The following is a 22,904-nucleotide window of genomic DNA, read 5'->3' as shown; positions in this document are numbered from 1 at the left end:
ATGAGGGTTCATAAAACTCTTTTCTTAAAAAACAAAAAAAACAAAACATTCACAACAAAGGTCAAAGGTCACATCAATATAAATTACCACAGCAAACATGTAAAACTTAAATATAGCTTTATAATCTCTTTTCTCTTTAAACTTTAAAAACGAAGCGTCCGTCTCTGCAGTGAATCTGCAGGTTATTGCAGTGAATGAGAGCAGAAACTACAGCTTCCTCTTACATCATTTCCTCTAATGCCATCGAAACTCTTCTAGCAGGTTCATTTCCTCACTGATGAACTTAAGACTAAATGATGCGGCGTAAATCCTGCAGCGCTTCCTCTGGTTTAAACACAGATCACGGCCGATTTTACTCGTACGAACACAAAAACACGCGGATCGGAAGAGAGGCGGAGCCAGAACCTTCAGTCTGTTTCAGTTCAAACCAACATTTACTAATGCATCATTAAAATCATAACTCGCACGTGTAAACATTAGTTAACGCACTGTAAACATGAACTAACTGTGAAGAATGGCATTTTTATTAACCGACATTAACTAGGATTGTTAAATGCTGTAAATTGCTAATTGATAGATCATTTTAATTAATGCATTAACAAATGAGACTGCTGTAAAGTGTTATCAGATTATTTTTTACACAATGTCATGAAAATCAAGCACATTTACCTCCAAAACGCTCAAAAATATGAAAATCATCATCTGTGTCACTGCAATTATTTAAATTAAATGTATTGTGATTTACAGGATTGGATGCATCCATTTCCTTCATAATTTTATACTTATACTATGATGATTTTAGACGAACTTTCCCTTTAAATGACCTGCTGATCACATGACTGAGCGTTTGGGGGTGAATGCGTTTGATAATAACGTCTCGCTGGTAAAATCGTGATTCTAGAGGAGCAGGAAGGAAACGTGGAGCTGCTAAAGTCACGGATCATCACGTTAAACCCGTTAAAATGACTGACGCGTGTTTGAACAGCAGCTGAAGATCACGTGACTAACGCGGCTCACGACTGACTCGTGTCCTCACCCGCTGCCACACGATCCAGTCCACGGTGCAGACGCAGAGCGATGATGATGATGATGATGATGATGAGGAAGAAGAAAGGCTGGTCGGGAAACATCTGACACGAACACGAGCTCAAAGCGTCACTCCAGTGCAAGACGATCTAAACAGACTCCCATGATGCTTTCTGTCATTTGAGTTCCATGAAATCAACACAATCAAGCCCAACAGAAATAAACGAGGTAAATCCAGACGCTTCCGTGTCGTCATATCCTAAAAACCCTCAGTCAAGAGTGGAAGAACATTCCTCACACACAAAAACATGCTTTTGAAAATCATAATTATGACATAAAGAGACCAAATTATTACATACTAAATCATAATTATGAGATAAAAAGTCAAAACTGAGTCATAATTTACTCCAAAAGTCCTAATTTCAACTTTTTATCTCATAATTTAGACATTTTATGTCATAATTACGATTTACAAAAGCATGTTTTTGGGCTTCCATAGTGGAGACAGGAAGTGTGTGTCTGAGGGGCGTCAGTTTGCTCAGCATTGTGGGATACGGAAGCAGTTTCTGGTGGAAGGATCGCACATTCCCATAATGCACAGCGGAGCACGTGGGCGTCTTCAGTGAAGCAGTTAGACTGTGTGTGTGTGTGTGTGTGTGTGTGTGTGTGTGTGTGTGTGAAGGCAGATAGCAAGACGTGACGATACGAAGCGGAGTGTGTGTTTGTGTGAATGTATGTAAGTGAGAATGTGTGTGTGTGTGTGTGTGTGTGTGTGTGTGTGTGTGTGTGTGTGTGTGTGTGAGAGCGTGTGTGAGTGTGTGAGTGAGTGTGAGTGTGTGTGTGTGTGTGTAAGTGGCCTTCAGCACTCCAGCGGCAGCAGGAAGCAGCGTCTGCAGTCGACGGCTTTAGGACTGGGCGGCTGGACCCTCTTCCTCCGCAGCTCCTCTCGGCCCAGAGATCCGGTCAAGCGCACAAACGCCGTCTTATAGCGCTTATCGAACGAAGCTGCAGGCGACACACACACACACACACACACACACACACACACACACACACACACACACACACAGAGATTAACAAAATATCAGATCCAGCGCTGGGTTCATATCATACATGTCAGTGCTGAATCTGACATTACTCTGTTTATTAATGTTTTTACTCCACATTTGTGCAGTTTTTGGAGGATTTATCATATTTTTAAATTTATATAAATAAATAAATAAATATTTTTTTAAATAGGTTTTTATACAAAAACAGCTTTTTATGTTAAATTCACTTTATAAAGACCCACATTTCTAACTTTCATTCATAACATGGATAATTTGACATGGTTTAGTGTGAGATTTTTGCCCATCTTTTGGAAAATGCAGTTTTAAAAGTAAAAAATGATCACTTTATCCAGCAGATGGCAGCAGAGCTCCACTATTTGCTGTTTGACTGACTGAAAGACATCTTTACACAAGTATTTTCAGCTGGATTCATATCTAAATATTATGAAATCACAATTATGACAATAAAAGCTACTTTTTGTCAAAGTTTAGCATTTTTTTGTACTGAAAAAAAATAAGTTTCTCAAAAACGTTGATTTTGAGGATGAATTTTGTCCATTTTCTAAGTGGAGTCTCATCATAATCTAACAATATTGAAAAACTTTTTTTTTTTCATTACAAACAAATGCTAAACTTTGACAAAAAGTCATTTTTATTGTCATAATTGTGATTTCATAATATTTAGATATGAATCCAGTGTAAAGATGTCTTTCAGTCAGTCAAACAGCAAATAGTGGAGCTCTGCAGCATCTGCTGGATAAAGTGATCATTTTTTACTTTTAAAACTGCATTTTCCAAAAGATGGGCAAAAATCTCACACTAAACCATGTCAAATTATCCATGTTATGAATGAAAGTTAGAAATGTGGGTCTTTTATAAAGTGAATTTTACATAAAAAGCTGTTTTTGTATAAAAACGTCTCAGGTTACGTATGTAACCATGGTTCCCTGAGAACAGGGAACGAGACTCTGCGCTGATTGCGCTTTGGGAACGTCACGTGACCCAGGTGTCTGAAAGCAACTATCCAACAACTCCAATCCCTATTGGCCAGCGACAGCCTATGACGTCATACGGCGTGACCTGGAAGTATAAAGGGAGCGCCTGGAGAGACAGAAGACATCTATCGTCTTGAGGGACTGTTCTGCAGGCAGGCAGCCCGAAGCATGGCTGGAAAGCGCAGAGTCTCGTTCCCTGTTCTCAGGGAACCATGGTTACATACGTAACCTGAGACGTTCCCTTTCGAAAGGGAACTTCAACTCTGCGCTGATTGCGCTTTGGGGAACGATATACCCACGCCGCCATGCTTGAGGAGAGTGCATGCCAAATAATATGGCTGACAAACGTCAAGCAATTTCGAAGGAAACGCTTAGCAACTCACCCTCGGGTCACACCAGGCTGTCAGTGACAGCATTCCCTATGGCCAACAGCCCAAGCTGAGCCAACAGAGGCCTTCCAGAGATAGAAGGCCTACTAAGGCCGCTAGAGGCATCTGAAACCAACTTTTCCACAGACAAAGTGGTTTCTTTAAGGGAATGAGGCCAGGGAACCGAAGGGAACCCCGTCCAGTCACTAGAGGGGAACAAAGTTACCCCTAATGCCACCAGGGAGGCCGACCTGGTCTGTCATAGGACAAACTTAGTCTTGGCCAACCCTGTCTGAGTGCAGAATCTCCATAACGCATTCTTCATAGAAGAGAGCAGGTAAGAGTGACTGCAGAAAGGCAGAAGCAACTCAGACCCACGCGTAGAGATGGGCATCCTGGAGAGCAGAACTCAGCTGAGTGCTATGAACCCTCTTATTGAGGAAAGATAATCCACTCATCCTAGGATCTACTCAGTGCTTAATTAATGCACTGAGGAGGCTGTGCGCTAGAGAACCCTGATACAGGGGAGCACAAACCAGCCTGGGGCTGAATCTTAGGAGGAGGCCTGATAAGGCCTACCACCATGATCAGCTTAGGGAGCTAAGCACTATTACAACATAACCCCAAAGGGGAAGTACAAAGCTCACCTAACAGGTAGACCATGCAATGGGCACGTACTCATGGAGGCCAAAGAGGAGCCTACAGCATGATAGTAACTATATGTGAAACAGAAGTATATTCAAAAAGTGGCCTGAAGGGGCCACCCTGAACACCTGTCTGGCTGCAGCAGACAGGCAACCTCAACGGCAGCATGGGAGACTGCAAAGCGCCCGTATGATAATCTACCCAACACAATCCAACGAGCAGTGTACTCAGTAAAAGCACCTTTTTACTCTTTCAAGCAAGAGGAGTACAACATACGCCGACACATAGTCGAGGAAGGCCCGTGCGGGCCTATCACCTCAACAGACAGGTGGGCATCAGCTCGTGGCAGTGTTCTTAGGCACCGAAGAACGATAAATAACCGACACCAAGGAGGTTAAATATCATCTGGGCACCTGGCCAACCAGAAGTGTATATAAAAGGTTCTCAGAGAGAAATACACATCAACATATACCACTATGTTGAAAAAGGGCGGCCCATAGGGCCTAGCAACCTTTAGACATATGGCATAAGTCCAGTGGCCATCTCTAGGAGCATGAATAAATCCACCTTAGACCTCTAGGTGGCTATTAGCTCAACTGGCGTAAGATCAGGCTCAGGGAGACGGATGCAGTTCAAACCAAACCTCAGTAAGGTTTAACCACAGCATACATCCTGAGGGCTAGCCACTCAAGTACTCGGAAAAGCACCATAAATTCTCACAGCGAGAAGAGTACGCAGCTGAACTCCAAATGCTACACCAGAGGCCGAGAAGAGGCCTACCTTAGTAAACATATGGCATCAGCAAGCGGCTGCCATAACCAGTCCACCCAAAAGCCATGTATTTAGCATTGAAACTTCCTCAGAAGAAATACATAGAACGCTGCCACCCAACGTGAACAGGCCTGATTAGGGCCTATCCGTCGAGGTGGGGCGTGGCCTTTTAAGGTGGTCAGGTTTTTTCAAAGCATCCTGCCAACAAATCAACTAAAAAGGAGGCCTAATGGGGCCTACAATCTCAGCGACAAGTGGCGTTCAGCAACTGTTGAAATGAAACACAGACTGTGCCAGCATGTGAACTAGAAAAGAGGCCTGTTGGGGCCTACTATTCTAATGACACATGGCTTCAGCCCGTGAAATGCTGTACACTATGTGAGCAAACTATGATCAGCTAACAGCACTTGTTATAAAAACAATTGCTAACTAAAAGGAGGCTAATTAACCATAAGAGCCTACGATCAAAGTTATATGCAATATAGCTGTTAACAAGATCACAAAAAGGGAGCTAATACAAACCAGCTTTTCTCAAAAAGTGGTTCTATACTACCCTGAGTATGCAATCCAACAGGTGATGCACTCACTAACACCAATAAACCTACTAATGGGGAAAATAGGTCACCAGTGTCTCCCATAGCGGCTACATAAAAAAGCCTGCTATTATGGGAACAGGTGCTAACCTGTGGCAGCATAAGTAAGCTCACATACGATGTAGGGCAAAAGTCTAGAACTTCAAAGCAAATGCAGCGCTTTGATGTATATGCTGTTTTCAAAGAGGAAAATAATTCTCTCCATACAGATTCTCAAATCTGTACTGAGCCATAGAGGACGAATGCTAAACCCTAGCAACGTCAACTCAAACTTGATTAGAGAAACAAGTGGCTCAGAGGAAAAAACCCATTTTCCCTAGCATAAAAGTTCTAGAAAGTGGGGCCTTGCACACACAGCATGACTTATCTATGCAAAGATAAGGGCCTACCACCTGAGATAACAGCATCAGGGAGTCTAAAAAACAGTCTACAACCTAGCTGTTTAAACTCAACAATTGCACCTACATAGTAGGGGGATAATGGGCATACGGCCCGACAACTCCCTCGGGAGGAGACAAGAACTAGGAACTATACAACCTGACAAGGGATAGTATACATAGGGTTATACGCAAATAACACACCTAACCTAGCTCTAGCCTGGCCGCTAAGCTATGGGCCTTCTTACAGGGCCACAAGCCTAGTGAAGCCTGGGCTTCACCTTCAAATCTCATGGAAAGAGAAAGAAAGCGAAGCTCACAAGCAAACAATGTCAGGCGGCCAATTAAGGCCGACCTAAACATGCATAATAACTGAAGTGACGAGTGCCAACTCAAACTACCCTAGAACACAGCAGATGAGAAGCTACCTCTAAACAACAGGCGGCTAAGAGGCGGCCATTTTGTGGCCTGCACACTAGCCAGCCTATCAACTTCAGTTTGCCCAAAAAAACCCTACTTTTTCCTGACTGCATGCCCAGAAAACTATACAGGAAAATAAGGTCTTATTTTAAACACATAAAATATAGACCCCTCTGCGGCTCAAAGACCAAAGACTCCTAATGCTCCTTTTTTACATAAAAAGGATGGAATCCAAGGCTCTTTTAAGCCTAAAAGATCCTCTTACTATCAAACAGAAACAGCGGGCTGACACGAATAATCACTATGGGCCCAGCCATCAGTCTGACCATAAGAAGCCTCTGAGCATGAATATGTTCATATACATATACATATGCAATAAACATACATATATACATACACACATATATATACATACAGGAGGCGGAAGAAGAAGAGGAGAGGGTAGATATAAATCGCCCTATGTAGCTGGGGAATCGATACAAACGCAACAGTGTTTACAATCGATCACCCACCTCACTCTTGCTTCTTCCTCCTCCCGTCTGTCTGGGTTCAGATACAAATCTGGACGGCTAGGGGTTTTTCCATGCCCTCCTGATCTCAAACGAGGAGATCAGAAGGGAATGGTAAGTCATGGAAGCCGCTGCATTAATGGACAGAAAGGAACCGCTCGTCGAGCCATCCACGCGCGGCCCCTTTCTTAACGCGCTCTCACGGCAGCTGCAGCCCGCCGAGAGGCGTGTCCCAAACACACAGCAGCTCCGCACACAGCCAGAGGAGTGCTCGCGCCGGACACGATGACATCTTTTTTGAGCCCTATGAACGCAGCCACCGTATTGTCTAGGCAAACGGGGCCAGTACCATAAGGCACAGATGCAGACACTTCTTCCCTCGGGAAGAGTGTCAAACGGGAACGGAGCGTCTCGAAAAGGGAGTCGCTCACAGTAAACAACAGACAAACACAGACAGCGCCCTCAAGCACTGTGTATGCTCGCTCCTCTCCAGACAGAAAAACGCCCAGAAAATGTGAATATAAGTGTCAAAACCCGGGGACACGAATAAACACATCCTCTTGAACGTTAGTAAGGCATATAAAAAACCCTACCGGAGTTGGAATAGTCGTAATCAGACAGAACAGGACCGAAAGACGATAGATGTCTTCTGTCTCTCCAGGCGCTCCCTTTATACTTCCGGGTCACGCCGTATGACGTCATAGGCTGTCGCTGGCCAATAGGGATTGGAGTTGTTGGATAGTTGCTTTCAGACACCTGGGTCACGTGACGTTCCCCAAAGCGCAATCAGCGCAGAGTTGAAGTTCCCTTTCGAAAGGGAACCTATTTAAAAAATTTATTTATTTATTTACATAAACTTAAAAATTATGATAAATCCTTCAAAAACTGCACAAATGTGGAGTAAAAACATTAATAAACAGAGTAAAATTACATTTGATTTTTAAAAAAACTATTACTTTGTTACAATATTATATTTTGTCTGGAGACCCCAAAGACCCTAAGTGTGACTTTTTTACTACAATAACATAAAAACAAGATTTCTACACACCATTTTTTTTTGAGATCTACAAAGTGTTAACAAGTTTCATGTCATTTGGACAAAGAGAACATTTTTTTTTATTTTAGCAAACGTCGTTTGGGGTCTAAAAAGACCCTATAAGGGTTAATAGTGATCTGTGGTTTAGTTGTGTGACTCACCGACGTGATCTTTGCCCATAGCAGCCAGCGTGAGGAAGAGCATCTCTCTGTACAGACTCCTGCACACACACACACACACACACACACACATCAGCACTGAGTCTCGCTCAGGTCCAAACCCTCCTAACCGTCTCCAGCGTCTCACCTCTGTATCCGAGGAGTGCCTGGTTGCTTAGCAACAGTATCCAGGAAGAGCGTGATGGCCTTGTGTACCTCGTTCATGCCGACCCATCGCAGCACTTCCTCCAGGAAGCTGAGGGTGAAGGGATGGTTGTGATGCCGCCAGGTGTAGGTACGCATTGGGACGCCACCTAGAGGAGAGGACGGGAAGATCAAGCTGGTTGTGGAACATGTTAACTAAACCTGAACCAGCTTACACTAGTTCAACAGAGACTGTCTTACTGTGAATCCTCCAGAGCATGTAGAGCGGCGGCCACTGCTCCATGTCAGGGGTCAAAGTGTCCCACATCAGCCTGACGCGCACCTGCCACGCCCTCTGACCCCTGAGACAAACACACACACACATACAGAGGCGATCAGCAGGGGCTTTAAAATCAAATTTAAGGCATTTGTTTCTTTTCGATCCACCGGAATTGATATTAAAATGCAATTTCAGTCTTGTGTGTTCATTTTGACAGCAATTTTGGATTTAGTTTTTGTCACAGTCTTTTGACTAAAATGCCTATTTAGTTCTAGTAAACATAACCGACTGTGTATACGTGAATACTCCCCAAAACAGACATTTTGACATAATTTTGTGTGCATTTGTCCGTGGAGAGATGTGAAAGAGAGCTCAGTTCAGTACTCATCTGAGAGGTGTGCGCAGACTGAATTGAGCTCTGTTTTACGTCGTCATGCTTTTTCAGATTAATCCATATGTCTGCTCTTCTCTTTCTCACATATGTTTATGATTTTGAACATCTTATGAGACATGCAGCAGGTGTATGCCAACTAATGTCCCGCCGGGTAGATCAGCACATTACAGTTCAAATGTGAACATCTACAGCGCAGAACATCGATTCTGGCTGGATCTCTTCCCAAATCGCCACTCCCTCACATTTTCATCTCCTTTTTATTCATTGACAAAAATGTTAATAGATTTTCGACATTGTTTCTGTCATTCAAAACTGTTTTTTATATTATTACGGAGCCCCACAAGACATGCAGCAAATCGAGGGAACGAACTAGTAAATCGCAAATCGAGGGAACGAACTAGTAAATCGCAAATCGAGGGAACGAACTAGTAAATCTCGCGCACGATTGAGCAAATCGAGGGAACGAACTAGTAAATCTCGCGCACGATTGAGCAAATCGAGGGAACAAACTAGTAAATCTCGCGCACGATTGAGCAAATCGAGGGAACGAACTAGTAAATCTCGCGCACGATTGAGTAATTTGAGAGAACGAACTAGTAAATCTTGCGCACGATTGAGCAATTCGAGGGAACGAACTAGTAAATCTCGAGCACGATTGAGCAAATCGAGGGAACGAACTAGTAAATCTCGCGCACGATTGAGCAAATCCAGGGAACGAACTAGTAAATCTCGCGCACGATTGAGCAATTCGAGGGAACGAACTAGTAAATCTCGCGCACGATTGAGCAATTCGAGGGAACGAACTAGTAAATCTCGCGCACGATTGAGCAAATCCAGGGAACGAACTAGTAAATCTCGCGCACGATTGAGCAAATCCAGGGAACGAACTAGTAAATCTCGCGCACGATTGAGCAAATCCAGGGAATGAACTAGTAAATCTTGCGCACGATTGAGCAAATCCAGGGAACGAACTAGTAAATCTCGCGCACGATTGAGCAAATCCAGGGAATGAACTAGTAAATCTTGCGCACGATTGAGCAAATCCAGGGAACGAACTAGTAAATCTCGCGCACGATTGAGCAAATCCAGGAATGAACTAGTAAATCTTGCGCACGATTGAGCAAATCCAGGGAACGAACTAGTAAATCTCGCGCACGATTGAGCAAATCCAGGGAATGAACTAGTAAATCTTGCGCACGATTGAGCAAATCCAGGGAACGAACTAGTAAATCTCGCGCACGATTGAGCAAATCCAGGGAATGAACTAGTAAATCTTGCGCACGATTGAGCAATTCGAGGGAACGAACTAGTAAATCACGCACACGATTGAGCAAATCCAGGGAACGAACTAGTAAATCTCGCGCACGATTGAGCAAATCGAGGGAACGAACTAGTAAATCTCGCGCACGATTGAGCAAATCGAGGGAATGAACTAGTAAATCTCGCGCACGATTGAGCAAATCCAGGGAACGAACTAGTAAATCTCGAGCACGATTGAGCAATTCGAGGGAATGAACTAGTAAATCTCGCGCACGATTGAGCAAATCGAGGGAACGAACTAGTAAATCTCGCGCACGATTGAGCAAATCGAGGGAACGAACTAGTAAATCTCGCGCACGATTGAGCAAATCCGAGGGAACGAACTAGTAAATCACGCACAGTTTTTTCCCCTTCTCATGTGCGGGGCTCCTTAATATTTAGTTATTGTCTCGTTTTCTTCAGAGAAAAAATGTTGACAAAAACTGACAAAAATGGATTCGTCAAGGGAATAAACACTGGCTTATGGAACAGCAGAAATATAGCGGTTACCCCTGTATACAATGCAGCTGTGCTTTCTAGAAATGCAATGGTTTTGCAGGTATGATAGGTGTGTGTGCGTGTGTGTGAGACCTGCGTGAGCCGTGCGGTCAGCGGAGACGCCCTCAGCAGCTGCGACAGGTTACTGGGCAGGCCGAGGCGTGTGAAGTACCACACCAGATTCCAGAAGAGGATGGAGTGACTGTCCAGCAGCTGGACCTGAGAGAGAACAGCCTCGCCCTCGTTCTCCAGCAGACTCTCCATCTCCTTGCGCAGCACCAGCGGGCTCAGGTACGCCACCGTCACCTGCGGGGTTCCGCCCGCCAGGCTGCTGCTCTCTGATTGGCTGCTGGTCTCGGAGCTGGAGTCGGTCTCTCTGATGCCGTTGCACAGGTGCTGCAGTGTGTCGTCCCGGCCAGCAGGAGGCCTGATGGAGTTCTCCAGATCATCCTCCGAGTTCAGGTGACTGCGCTCCGCACTAAACACATGATCATACAATGTGATTCCATATGATATAGTCAGTATTGTACACTATTATCAATGTTGAAAACAGTCACGGTGCTTCATATTTTTGTGACCGTTCAAAGGGGTCAGTAATAAAAAAAACATACTTTTATTTAGCAAGGGTGCATTAAATGGATTCACGTGACAGTAAAGACATTTATAATGTTACAAAAGATTCTGTTGAACTTTCTATTCAAAGAATTGAGAAATAAAATCACTGTTTCCTCAAAAACATGAAGCAGCACAACTGCGTCTTATTGCACAACTTGAGGTATTTCCTACATCTGTGGAAAGTCCCCATAAAAAGTGTGTGTGTGTGTGTGTGTGTGAGACCTGCAGACGGGCCCCATGTCACAGATCTCAGCGTTCAGCAGCGGGACGAACGGTGCGGAGCAGAACGGGCAGGTGGTGTTGAGGTTGGAGTCGTCAGATGACCAGCCCGCCATGATCTCCTCATCATACACCAGAGAATTACAGCTGCGGCACAGCGAGCAGCTCGACATCAGCACCTGCACACACACACACACACACACACACACTCTGCTCTTATTCCATCACACGTCAACATGATGTCAGTCTGTGTTACCATCACTTCACAAACCTCAATTCCCGCCCCTTCCTGTGCAGAATCCCACGACTTCCTGAGAGGAACCGCCAGCGTGTGGATGTCCGTCATGTCGATGTCGCTCCCTACAGACAGCGAGCTCTAAACACACACAGACGATTATGATCATATACTGTGATTATGATTATGACAATGGCGTTTGACAGGGGTCACCTCAGACGTGGCGTTATACAGCCGCTCTTTGGCCTTCAGCAGACTCTCGGCCATCTGACTCTTCCGTGACGGTTTGTGGTCGGAGGTGCGGCGGGGGTTTCCCGGCCGTCGGTCGTCCACGCTGGCGGCCCGTCGCACTGACGTCCGGTTCCTGGTGGGCGTCAGCAGCTGCTGCAGTTTCCCAGCCAGTCCGCGGCTCGGAGAAGAAACGTTGTTGTAGTTTTCATCGACCGACTTCCTGTTCAGAGTCTCCCTCACTTCTGCAGACCTGCAGAACACGAGCGGATCGACACTGAAACCCTCAAACCACAGAAACAATGAGCTGCTGTCTGAATTCACACCATAGCTAATGAGGTTAGAAAGATATTTGTCAGCAAGGTAAAAACTTTAACTCCAGGTTTTCCAAGATGAAGTCCCTCCACTGGCCCCCGACCCCTGGGTCATCATCCTAAATCAGCCTAATTATATCCAATTGTTCATTTTAAAATTATCTTAATTTTAAATTTTTATGATTTATTTTATGATCCATAAAGTTTTAGTAAATGTATTTTGGTGGTTTTTATTTTTAAATTGTTTATTTGTTAAATTGTTAATTGTTTTAATGTAACATTTTTATGATTTTTGTGATTAATTTCAGTTAAAATAAGATAAATAAAAATATTTTTATCATTGAATTAATTTTAGTGCGTTTTTTGTTTATTTTTTAAAATTGTTCATTTTTTTATTTACTTGACTTTTTTTTTTTTACTTTTTATTTGTGAATTATGTATTTTAATTTTACAGTTTTAATAATTTTTAGTAAATTTTTTTGGGGTAGTTTTTATTTTTAAATTATTTATTTATTTTAATGTTACATTTTTATGATTGAATTAATTTTAGCAAATGCTTTTTTATTTTAAATAATATTTTTAAATGGTTTATCTATTTTAATTTACATTGTTATTAATGAATAAGTTTAGTAAATGTTAATTTTCATTTTTATTTTTAAATTGATTATACATTTTAATTTTACATTTTATTATTTAATAAATTTTTAGTATACATATATATACACATATATATATATATATATATTTTAAAATTGTTTATTTTAAATTTACATTGAATTAGCTGAATTAGCTGACTTTAGTAAACTTTTTTGACTATTTGTAATTTTACATTTTATTATTTAATTAATTTTAGTAAAAAAAATTTAGGTTAAAAATTTTTTATTTTTATTTATTTTTATTTTACATCTTTATTAATGAATAATTTGTAGTAAATGTTTTATGGTAGATTTTATTTTTAAATTGTATATATTTAAAATGTAATTATATATTTCAATTTTCATTTTTTATTATTTAATTAATTTTGGTAATTTTTAAAAAATATTTTATCATTTTAAAATTATTTTAATTTTATATTTTTATGATTTTAGTTGATTTTAATAATGTTTTTTGACTGTATTTACTGCAAATTATTTATTTGATTTAATAATTTTAGCAAATGTTTTTTTTGTAACTTTTATGTTTTAATTGTTATTTATTTCAATTTTACATTTTTATGAATTAATTTATTTTAATAAATAAATCATAATAAATTTTATTGTAATCAGATAAAAACTGCTGTTAAGGGGTGAATTAAAATAAGAAATATCTTGATTTTTACTTGTTTTATCTTATTTTAAAGCTTATTCTGTCTTATTTTACATCATTTTCAGTCATCTTGAGTCCCTCTAGTGGGCTCTGGTCGAGAACCGCCGGTCTTATTAGAGCTAATTATAATGAATAATGAGTGTTGATGTGATGAGCTGCAGTTTAAAGTAATGCACCTGCTGTCCCTCTCGGCCGGCTGACACCTGCAGTCTGCGTCTGCGTCTGCGTCTGCGGTCTCTGCGCAGTCCCTGTAGAAGGTGGACAGGCAGACGTCGCTGCGGCGCACCAGCACGGGGCCGGCGGGAGGCTTGCGGGAGGCTGCGGCATCAGCTGACGCTTTCTTTGACAGCTTCAGCTCTGATAGACAAAGCAAACACTGACATGAGACGTCAGAAACAGGAAGGTCACGCTGGAGTGTTGATGATCTCACTCACTGCTTCCTGACGCCTGGACGCTGCTCAGACTGTTGCTCTTGGTCAGAGACTCGTGGCTGGAGCTTTCACTCAACCCGCTCCAGCTGGACTGACGAATCAGAGCCGAGTAGGGGCGGGGCTTGGACAGCACATCTCCTAAAACAGAAGAAGTGAGAATGTGAGAATGTGAAGCTGCTGACAGCTGTCAATCATGTGCCGGAGGGGAAGGGCTCAGACCTGGGCGGGAACCGAGAGACGCGCTCCTGTGCTGCTGTTTGATTGGCTGCCTGAAGTGAGCCACGGCCAATATCACGTTACGAAGCTTCGCCCAGCGAAGACGCCCTCCCTGATTGGTGGATGGCCACTTGCTCTCTAGCACCGCCTACAGACGACAGAATGAAACACATGCATGAGTAAAGAGAAGCCGTTCATGTGTGCGTTACATCAGCGGCTCCCAAACTTCAGACGAACCCCACTGAGGTTTTAAATTAATATTTTACGTTCACGGTTAATTGTCACAACAAACAGCTAAACAAATAATATATTTGATCTTTTTTAAGTAAGTGTTTTTATTTTATTATTTGTTTTAATTTTACATTTTTATTTAATTTTAGTAATTGTTCTTGGTATTTTTTTTATTTAAAAAAAAGTAACTAATTTTTCATAAAAGTTTTACTTTTTATTATTTATTTATTTTAAATGGTGCATTTTTATGACTTAAGTAATGTATTGCTTTTGTATTTTAAATTTATTTTAATTTGACATTTTTGTGATTTCATTATTTGATTTAATTTATGATTTAATACATTTATAGTAAATGTTTTTTATATTTTTAATTATTTTTTCATTTTAATGTTACATTTATGTAATGATTTAATTAATCATTAGATTTTTCTGTTAAAATTATTTAATTTTAAATTTTTATGATTTAATTCATAATCAGCATTTCATCACCTCATGAACCCGTTTAAGCAATTATTATTTTATTTATTAATTTATTAATTAATTTATTAATTTTTTTGTATTATTTACTACATTTTCTATGATTTAATAATTAGATTTTTCATGTAAAATTATTTATTGTAATTTTACATTTTTGTAATTTTTCATTATTTGATTGTTTTTCTTTTAACATTTTTTATTACACATTTTTTATTTAATTATTAGCTTTTTTAAATCAACTTGCGAACCCCAGTTTAAGAAATTATTTTATGATTTAATAATTTTTTGTAAATGTGTTAATTATTTAAATTATTTATTTATTTAATTTAATTATTAGATTTATTTTATTATTTATTTTAATTTTACACTTTATTATTTAATCAATTATTTGATATTTTTTCTTTTAAAAGTATGTATTTTAATTTCACATTTTTATGATTTAATTAATTATTAGTTTTTCTTGAAGTCACAAACCCCAGTTTAGGAAACGATGATTTAATTTATGATTTAATAAATTTATAGTAAATTGTTTATATATCTATATATATATATATATATATATATATATATATATATATATATATATATTATTTTTTTTATTATTTATTCATTTTAATGTTACTTTTTAATGATTTAATTATTAGCTTTTTTCTGTTAAAATTAATTTTATATTTTTTATAATTTAATTATTAGATTTCTTTCTGCTATAATTATTTTATATTTATTTTGCATTTTTATTATTTAATTATTTGATTGTTTTTCTTTTAACATTATTTTTTTTATTTCACATTTTTATGATTTATCAGCTTTTCATCAACTCACGAACCCCAGTTTGAGAAATTATTTTATATTTTAATAAATTAATTGTTTTTTTTTAATTATTTAAATTTTTATAATTAATTATTAGATTGTTTGTATTATTTTATTTGACATTTTTTATGATTTAATCAATTATTTGATTTTTTCTTCTAAAACTATTCATTGTAATGTGACATTTTTAGGATCAGCTCCTGAACCCGTTTGGGAACCCCTGCATGATCTCATTAAACATGCGTCTCCACGTCACTTTATTGTAGTATCCGTATGTGATGGTGTTGGGCGTAATTCCAGCTTTCTTCATCTCCAGCAGGACTCGGACCGCTAGAACGGGCTGCCCGTACTGACCGCACAGCTGCATCAGGATCCGGTAACACACCTGAGACAGGAAACACACACACACGTCAGCGCTTCGGTCGGGTCAGGTGGTCTCAGAGCAGCTTCAGTCATAACGAACTCTCTGACCTCGTCGGGCAGCACCACCTTCCGCGTCTCCATGTGTTTGAGGACCTCGTATGCGGTGTGCAGCGCGCGGACCTTAGTGCTCTCTGCTTTAACAAACGTGGGCAAGTAGATGAACCACAGGCCGTAGCAGTGACCCAGCAGGCACTTGGACCACATGTCCGGCACCGTCGAGTACTTCTGGGCCTTCTTCTGCGCCAGCTTTATTTCCTGAACACACACAAGCGGAGAGCGTCAGCTGACCCACCTCTGACCCCGTGACGTCATCTTCACCTGCGGGTCGTACCTGTTTGGTGCGCCGGGGGGCGGGGCTACTCGGGGCGCTTCCTTTAGCAGGAGTGCGCAGCTGATCCAGCGGCCGATCGAACAGATCCGGCTGGAGGATCGGGAACGTGTCGTAGCTGCGCACAGGAAACAACAACAACTGAAGAGCCGAAAATGAACTTGATTCAGCTGAACAAAAGTCTCATGGGATTGAATGACATGAGGGCGCGTAAACAATGACAGAATTTACATTTCTGGGTGAACCAACCCATTAAGAGGAAGTGAGTGATGTGATAGTAACACTTTACATCATGAAACCACATTCAGCACCCGCTGCACTTCTGTAACCTGATGCGTGTCGGATGTGCCGCTATTGATTCCTGCACTTCCTGTTCCATTATTTTGAAGTCAGTGACATAAAATACATCAATCATTTTTAAAAAGCTTTTACGTGTCTTTAAAGTTCTGCCAAACAACAGGTACATTTACATTAAACAAATAAATAATTGTGTTTTTTAAATGTCTCAGTCTCTTCTGCTCACCAAAACTGATCAAAAATACAGTAAAAATTGTGAAATATTTTTATGATGTAAATCAGCTGTTTTCTATGTGAATATATTGTAAAGTGTAATTTATTCCTGTGATCAAAGCTGAATTTTCAGCATCATTACTCCAGTCTTCAGTGTCACATGATCCTTCAGAAATCATTCTGATATCTCTTTGACTGCTGGTTAATATTAACCAATATACAACATTGCTTATAAGTAATATTGCTAATCCTGGTTAACCACAAGCCTGCGCAGTGACCTCAGCTGTTTAAGAGGTGTAGAGCGTAATAAAGGTCATGTGATCATCAGCGCACCTGTAGTGTGCGGGACACTCTGACCCGTCGGGCTCCTGCGGCTCCTCCGGAGGCATTATGAACACCGTGTGTTCGCCGCTGTGACACTCGTCATGATCTATCAATCGCACGTCCTCCGGCTTCTCCACATCCACCTGACGGACAGACACAGATTAAAGCAGGAGTCTGATTGGCCGCTGGGGTCACATGAGCGCAGGTGAGCGTCTGACCTTTTGCACGCACTCGTCGAAGAACTCCAGGCTGGCGTGACGGTCGCTGACGAACGAGCACTCCTCGATGAACTGCGTGAACATCTGCGTCTTCGTGAGCTGGGTGTAGAACTTCTGCTGCGTGCGATCACGTGACTTCAGGAAACCTGCGGAAACACGGATCATTCCAGAGGTTACGAGTGAACAAATGCATTATAAAGATATTAATAATGTGCATAAATAATAATTTTTATTATATATTTCATAGACTCCGCCCACACTCTCTTTTGATTGGCTGTGATTTTTGATTGATTTGTTTGCGAGTGCAGTGCGCTTGCAGAGACTCCGCCCACACTCTCTTCTGATTGGCTGTGATTTTTGATTGATTTGGTTGGGAGTGCAGTGCGCTTGCAGAGACTCCGCCCACACTCTCTTCTGATTGGCTGTGATTTTTGATTGATTTGTTTGCGAGTGCAGTGCGCTTGCAGAGACTCCGCCCACATGCTCTTCTGATTGGCTGCGATTTTTGATTGATTTGGTTGGGAGTGCAGTGCGCTTGCAGAGAGACTCCGCCCACACTCTCTTCTGATTGGCTGTGATTTTTGATTGATTTGTTTGCGAGTGCAGTGCGCTTGCAGAGACTCCGCCCACACTCTCTTCTGATTGGCTGTGATTTTTGATTGATTTGTTTGCGAGTGCAGTGCGCTTGCAGAGACTACGCCCACACTCTCTTCTGATTGGCTGCGATTTTTGATTGATTTGTTTGCGAGTGCAGTGCGATTGCAGAGACTCCGCCCACACTCTCTTCTGATTGGCTGTGATTTTTGATTGATTTGTTTGTGAGTGCAGTGCGCTTGCAGAGAGACTCCGCCCACACTCTCTTCTGATTGGCTGTGATTTTTGATTGATTTGTTTGCGAGTGCAGTGCGCTTGCAGAGACTCCGCCCACACTCTCTTCTGATTGGCTGTGATTTTTGATTGATTTGTTTGCGAGTGCAGTGCGATTGCAGAGACTCCGCCCACACTCTCTTCTGATTGGCTGTGATTTTTGATTGATTTGTTTGTGAGTGCAGTGCGCTTGCAGAGAGACTCCGCCCACACTCTCTTCTGATTGGCTGTGATTTTTGATTGATTTGTTTGTGAGTGCAGTGCGCTTGCAGAGACTACGCCCACACTCTCTTCTGATTGGCTGTGATTTTTGATTGATTTGTTTGCGAGTGCAGTGCGATTGCAGAGACTCCGCCCACACTCTCTTCTGATTGGCTGTGATTTTTGATTGATTTGTTTGTGAGTGCAGTGCGCTTACAGAGAGACTCCGCCCACACTCTCTTCTGATTGGCTGTGATTTTTGATTGATTTGTTTGCGAGTGCAGTGCGCTTGCAGGGACTCCGCCCACATGCTCTTCTGATTGGCTGCGATTTTTGATTGATTTGTTTGCGAGTGCAGTGGCGTCTCGTAGTCGCGTCACTTCTTGCGCGGACAGGAAGAATCGTATCTGCGTCTGGTTAGGACAGTGTTACACTTAATCGAGAGAATATATGATTAAAATAAGATTTATGGTGCAGGTGCAGATGTTGAGCGCACCCTGCAGGTTGAAGAGGGAGCTGCAGTCTGTGGTTCGGTCCGACGGCGCCTGTGTGATGGGCAGCAGGAAGGACCTGTATCCTCTCAGTAAAGAGCTCATGAAGCGCAGAAACGCCTCCTGGATCTCCAGCTCCAGCTGCTTCTGACGGCCGTAGATCAGATCGTAGTCCGTCAGCAGGAACTCCAGCGTGGCCTCCTCCTGCCCGGGCGTGTAGACTGACAGACGGAGAGAAAAACAGGAAATGACATGTGAACAGGAAATGACATCATCTGAAAGCGTGCGTGCTGATGTCAGGCGCTCACTCACTCTTCTCCAGAGTTTTGTGCAGGTTGGTCAGAGAGTTCAGCAGGATTTTCCCATGTTTCCTGGGGAAAGACCTCCAGGACAGAGGCTTCTTATCTTCAGACCTGCAGGAAGCAGGAAGTTCAGCATACAATTATTAACAGATAAAAAGTAGCTTCAGCTCACAAAAATACAGTAAAAACAGTGAAATATTATTCCAGTGTAAATCAGCTGTTTTCTATGTGAATATATTGTAAAGTGTAATTTATTTCTGTGAATTTTCAGCATCATTACTCCAGTCTTCAGTGTCACATGATCCTTCAGAAATCATTCTGATATGATGATTTGATGCTCAAGAAACATTTATGATTATTATCAATGTTGAAAATCCTTTTCTTTGATGAATAGAAAATTCAAAAGAACATGAAATAGAATCTTTTGTAACATTATAAATGTTTTTACTGTCACTTTTGATCAGCGTTTTCTCCAGTCATATATGATAATGTTCATCCACTGACTGAAAGGTTTGGTTTGTGCCAGCTGTTACCCATCAGCCTCTGTACTCAAATCCACCGGTCGCCATGACAACGGACAGGAAGACTCACTGGAAAATGGTGTTGGTGTCCAGATCCACACACACCACGTCAGACGGAGGGTCGTACAGGTCGAAGTAGCTGGAGTGCACGCCCACGATGAAGGGCATGGGCGCACACAGCACATCTGCCATCCGCAGCGGGCACAGGGGGATGTAGGGGCAGTACCAGCGCAGGGGAAACGACATCTGACAGGAAACACATGACAGTCAGAGATGGGAAAGTCTGTGGGAGATTCTTTCTGACACATAATAAGGTAACTGTGACTTTTTATATCATAATTCAGACTTCTCTTCTCAGAATCGCAGGTTTATATTTAGACTTTTATTCTCCGAATTCTGTTTACGTCTCACAATTCTGACTTTTTTCCTCTGAATTTTTGAGTTTTTGTTTCCGCCACATAAAAATAAATAAATAAATAAATAAATAAATAAATAAATAAAGAAAGAAAGTAAGTTTTTTTCCCCTCACAATTTTAACATTTTTTTCTGGAATTCTGAGTTTTTGTTTATGCCACGTAATAAAAAAAAATTTAATTGCACCTTTTTTCCTCATAATTTAGAATTTTTTCTCGTAATTCTGAGTTTTTGTTTCTGCCTCGGAATAAAAAATAATAATAATTTAACTGCACATTTTTATCCCACAATTCTGACATTTTTCTCTTGGAATTCTGAGGTTTTGCTTCCGACAAGGAATAAAAAAATAAATAATTTAATTGCGCATTTATATCTCAAAATTTTGACCTTTTTTTTCAGAATTCAGAGTTTTTGTTTCCAACACAGAATAAATTTTTTTTTAAATTTAATTGTGCATTTTTAATCCCACAATTCTGACTTTTTTTCTCTGAATTCAGAAGTTTGTTTCCTCTAGGGAATAATAATAATAATAATAATAATTTAATTGCGCATTTTATCAACATTTCTGACATTTTTTTTCTTGGAATTCTGAGGTTTTGCTTCCGACAAGGAATAAAAAAATAAATAATTGCGCATTTTTATCTCACAATTTCAGAGTTTTTGTTTCTGAGACGAAATAAAAAAATGTTAAAATGAATATTTTTATCTCGCAATTCTGACTTTTTTGGGGGGGGAATTATGAGTTTTTGTTTCTGCCACAGAATAAAACAAATAATTTAATTGCGCACTGTATAGATAATTCTGACATTTTTTTTTCTGAATTTTTAAGTTTTTGTTTCCGCCACATAAAAATAAATAAATAAATAAAGTAATTTTTTTTCCCCTCACAATTTTAACATTTTTTTCTGGAATTCTGAGTTTTTGTTTATGCCACGTAAATTAAAAAAAATGAATTGCACCTTTTTTCCTCATAATTTTGAATTTTTGTTTCTGCCTTGGAATAAAAAATAATAATAATTTAACTGCGCATTTTATCACACATTTCTGACATTTTTTTCTTGGAATTCTGAGGTTTTGCTTCCGACAAGGAATAAAAAAATAAATAATTGCGCATTTTTATCTCACAGTTTCGACTTTTTTTCCCCTCGGAATTTCAGAGTTTTTGTTTCTGAGACAAAATAAAAAATGTTAAAATGTAATAAATATTTTTATCTCGCAATTCTGACTTTTTTTGGGGGGGGGAGTTATGAGTTTTTGTTTCTGCCACGGAATAAAACAAATAATTTAATTGCGCACTGTATCCCATAATTCTGACTTTTTTTTTTCTGAGTTTTTGCTTCTGAAATGGAATAGAAAAAAATGTAATTTAATTTTTCTCTCACAATTGCAACCTTTTTCCTTACATTTGCAAGTTTATATCTCAAAATCCTGACTTTTTATCTCAGAATTGCAAGTTTATTTTCGGTCTTTTTTCTATGAATTCTGAGTTTACATCTCGCAATTCTGTTTTTTTGTTTCCACCATGGGATAAAAAAAATATTTAATGTGAACTCCCAACTGATGAGAGTCAGAGATGTGTCAGATCTATGGAAGCTTGTTTCTGCCACATAATAAAAAAGGTAATTGCTACCTTTAATGTTACAATTCTGACAAAAAAGTCAGAATTGTGAGCTAAAAACACAATTACCTTTTGTAATATTTTTATTAAAAACAAGCGTAGAAATCCCTGAGCCGTGGAGTCTGACGGTCTGAACTCACCGACACCAGCGCCTCGCTGACGGACGTCAGCACATCGGGCCGCAGCGAGTGCAGCAGCAGCTTGTGTTCGGTCAGGACGGCCAGCAGCAGCGTACAGGCGTTCTCTGGACCCAGATTCTGCAGCAGCTTCACAAAACTGGCACCACTGAGCACAGAAAACAGACGGCGGCCAATCAGAACACAGCAGAGACGCAACAGCCAATCAAACTGATACAGAGAGCGTTGTGTCTGACCTGAGCGGCAGCGGGGACGAGACGGGCTGACAGAGCAGCAGGTTATCATAGGGAGAGAGCTGAGGAGACACAAAACACATTAATACACACACTTCTGAGTTCATGTCACACTGATTTCCGCTTCCACCTCATGCTTTGATTTCCCACCCAGCACCAGATTAACCATCAATCAATCACTCAATCAGTTTGAAACCAAACACAAGACTACAGATTGTGATTGAAGCGATCAGCTCTGGATCTCTACGCTACAGTCAGTGAGGATGATGATGATTGAGCTTCATCACCCCCCGTTACCCACGTGCCCTGCCGTGACGGTCTTTACCGCGCCTGTGGGGGAAGCGGTCAGGGTTTAATGACATGTCGAGCTCATGTTGAGACACTGCGAGACACGTCTGATCTCAGAACAGACTCGGATCATCTCACCTGCACCAGGATACGAGGACGCTGAGCGGACGGGAACGGGACGTTGTGCATGAAGCTCGATATGTGCCTGCAGACAGACAGACAGATCTCTGTTAACAGCTGAATTCTGGGGGATTTCGTTTCAGTCACTGACTCCAACAGCTCTGAAAAACTCCTCACACAGTTTCTTATTCGTTTAAAGCACTGAGCTTGAGTTGAGATGCAGATAAAATTAACCTTTATTAACAAGAGGAACATGCGAAAACATA

At 40.8% G+C, this 22,904-nt stretch overlaps 1 protein-coding gene across 2 annotated transcripts in view; it reads right to left on the bottom strand.

Annotated features, from left to right (window-relative positions):
- The window catches only part of LOC125242872 (DENN domain-containing protein 4B-like), a 45,205-nt gene continuing 22,301 nt past the window's right edge, over positions 1 to 22,904 (bottom strand). Inside the window, exons 6-27 of one of the 2 annotated variants that reach the window (XM_048151924.1) lie at positions 22,657 to 22,723; positions 22,234 to 22,292; positions 22,001 to 22,145; positions 19,899 to 20,074; positions 19,318 to 19,418; positions 19,011 to 19,226; positions 17,447 to 17,592; positions 17,238 to 17,371; positions 16,398 to 16,512; positions 16,115 to 16,321; positions 15,900 to 16,028; positions 14,129 to 14,273; positions 13,913 to 14,047; positions 13,655 to 13,835; positions 11,845 to 12,112; positions 11,668 to 11,772; positions 11,400 to 11,575; positions 10,656 to 11,040; positions 8,353 to 8,434; positions 8,096 to 8,261; positions 7,951 to 8,009; positions 1 to 2,031 (exon numbers count right to left, since the gene is read on the bottom strand). In XM_048151924.1, coding sequence (XP_048007881.1) covers positions 1,886 to 2,031; positions 7,951 to 8,009; positions 8,096 to 8,261; positions 8,353 to 8,434; positions 10,656 to 11,040; positions 11,400 to 11,575; positions 11,668 to 11,772; positions 11,845 to 12,112; positions 13,655 to 13,835; positions 13,913 to 14,047; positions 14,129 to 14,273; positions 15,900 to 16,028; positions 16,115 to 16,321; positions 16,398 to 16,512; positions 17,238 to 17,371; positions 17,447 to 17,592; positions 19,011 to 19,226; positions 19,318 to 19,418; positions 19,899 to 20,074; positions 22,001 to 22,145; positions 22,234 to 22,292; positions 22,657 to 22,723 — 3,343 coding nt within the window. In that variant the 3' untranslated portion in view covers positions 1 to 1,885. Of the gene's footprint in view, positions 2,032 to 7,950; positions 8,010 to 8,095; positions 8,262 to 8,352; positions 8,454 to 10,655; positions 11,041 to 11,399; positions 11,576 to 11,667; positions 11,773 to 11,844; positions 12,113 to 13,654; positions 13,836 to 13,912; positions 14,048 to 14,128; positions 14,274 to 15,899; positions 16,029 to 16,114; positions 16,322 to 16,397; positions 16,513 to 17,237; positions 17,372 to 17,446; positions 17,593 to 19,010; positions 19,227 to 19,317; positions 19,419 to 19,898; positions 20,075 to 22,000; positions 22,146 to 22,233; positions 22,293 to 22,656; positions 22,724 to 22,904 lie in introns of those variants that run through there. The other variant, XM_048151923.1, reaches the window with a different exon arrangement.

This window comes from Megalobrama amblycephala, linkage group LG13, assembly GCF_018812025.1.
Source record: "Megalobrama amblycephala isolate DHTTF-2021 linkage group LG13, ASM1881202v1, whole genome shotgun sequence".
Lineage (NCBI taxonomy): Eukaryota > Metazoa > Chordata > Actinopteri > Cypriniformes > Xenocyprididae > Megalobrama > Megalobrama amblycephala.
Note: the sequence above shows the minus strand (reverse complement) of the source record. Positions and strands in the feature narration are given on the sequence as shown.